General features: G+C 22.2%; 1 protein-coding gene across 1 annotated transcript in view; it reads right to left on the bottom strand.

Moving 5' to 3' along the window:
* LOC107632899 (protein ENHANCED DISEASE RESISTANCE 2-like) overlaps positions 1-2,033 on the bottom strand; it is a 17,464-nt gene that overhangs the window by 1,475 nt on the left and 13,956 nt on the right. The window contains exons 17-18 of the mRNA XM_021117247.1: positions 1,651-1,752; positions 702-749 (exon numbers count right to left, since the gene is read on the bottom strand). Coding sequence (XP_020972906.1) covers positions 702-749; positions 1,651-1,752 — 150 coding nt within the window. The remainder of the gene's footprint in view (positions 1-701; positions 750-1,650; positions 1,753-2,033) is intronic.

The following is a 2,033-nucleotide window of genomic DNA, read 5'->3' as shown; positions in this document are numbered from 1 at the left end:
GGGATTCAAGATTTAGACTTTAAATATAAAAGATGCTTTAGTTCTTACTTTTTTTCTTGAGTACAAAAACATTCATCTATTTGTGCATCCAGTGATGAAGTTTTCAAAACATTGAAATGTTATTGTCATAGGAATAATATAAAAAACATTGCACATGATTTTTTATATAAACAACTTTTGGCTATACTAAAAATTATAGTTGTATTTGTTATAATAATCTCTAAATCGATAGAAGCAGGTTAGAAAAATTTCTAAATTAATTATTTCTTAGTCATAATATGTAAATCCAATTAAAATTAGTAAATCTTCTTACTATGGATACCAACATAATCCCTGATAAAGATGGTTGGTGACATATTTTTTAGAACAAATAAACAAAAACACACATAAAAATATTTAGGAGTGAACAAAAATATACAAAAAAATTTAGAATTTCTCTATCAAAATTTATCTTTCAAGTGTATTTTAATATTTACGAACTTTTAGAGATATATTTTTGTCTATTTATTATAATTTTTTTATAAATCAATGTACAAATGATTTTCAACCAAGTTTTATTTTAATAAAATTAAACATCAAAATAATGTAGAACTAATTGCTAAGTTTCAAAATAAGGATTGCAAGATGAGTCTTTATTAGACTTGACACAAATATTATTCATGTAATTTTTTTTGCAAAGAACAGTCATATTATACCCATACCTGTAGATTGAATACAAGAATAAAAGGAAGCTTTTTTCCTTCTTCTAACTGCAATTCAATAAAAAAGGATTAAAATATGACGATTTATAGTGAAAAGAATCAACAACCTCACATATTCAAATAAAAGGTTTCGATAATAACCTGGTAAGAAAAACTAACCATGCTATATTATTGAAACTAAAAAACAGTTATCAAAATATTATATATATATATATATATATATAAAATGATATATCTATATTTATAACCAAACTCATTTTATTCAAAGATCTGCAAAATAACATACATAAATATAAATATTATGACATTCTCAACAATACAACACAAAAACTTCAAGTGAAGTAAACTCTATTGTAAAAGTTTGTAGAAAAGCTATAATGATTTAATAATTTTTTACTAAATTGTAGCTTGTAGGAGAATAAGATTTAAGAGTACATAATTCATATAAGTTAATTTACATCATTTTTGTTGTTGTTTATAATATTTTTTAATTTGATAAATTAAAAATTAATTCGCTACAAATCTAACTCTTAAATGAAGTTTAAATTCAATAAATCATCTTATATAGATTCTGTACTTTTAAATTATGTTTTCATACAAGTTATAATTTATTAAAAATTTATTAATTAATTACTCTATATATATATATATATATATATATATACTTTTATTCAATCTCATAAACATGGAAGCCTGTAATAAATGCAATGACGGGTTCTAAAAGCTTCCATATTAAGGATTGAATGAACGTACATATCAAAGAGAGACAAATTTAATAAATTTCCTAAGATTTATATAAATCACAAGCTTGAGATAATTAAAGTTTTTTTTTTAAATCTCTAATCAAAATAGACAAGTAAAATTAAGAAATTTTCTTTCACCTCTATTTTAGAATAATATATGTATGATGTATGATATTAAATACATGACATTTAAAAGGGAAGAAAACCTGAACTAAGCATTTAGGGTGCAATGCAACTCTATCCATAGCTTTGTCAACTTTTAACCAATCAACAGCTATGAGCTTGAGAAGCGGATCCCCACCAACTATCTGCTCAAGAAAATTAGGAATAATAATGTTAGGAAATGAAAAGGGTATTAGTTAAAAATCAGCTAAATATTTTTGGGTAAATCTAAAATCTCTACGAATTAATATATATGGATATTTTTTCTGTTAAGTATCATAATGTTTTTTTTCATATTAAATGGATGTTCTTTTATATATTTTTCGAATTTTGTTGTATTGTAAATGTGAATGTCTCTATTTTTTTAAGAATTTCATATATTTTTTTTTAATTTTATAGATATTTAATAATTTTTGCTAAAATATAT

The sequence above is a fragment of the Arachis ipaensis genome, chromosome B03 (assembly GCF_000816755.2).
Source record: "Arachis ipaensis cultivar K30076 chromosome B03, Araip1.1, whole genome shotgun sequence".
In the NCBI taxonomy this organism is placed as follows: Eukaryota; Viridiplantae; Streptophyta; class Magnoliopsida; order Fabales; family Fabaceae; genus Arachis; species Arachis ipaensis.
This window is presented reverse-complemented; position numbering and strand designations above follow the sequence as displayed.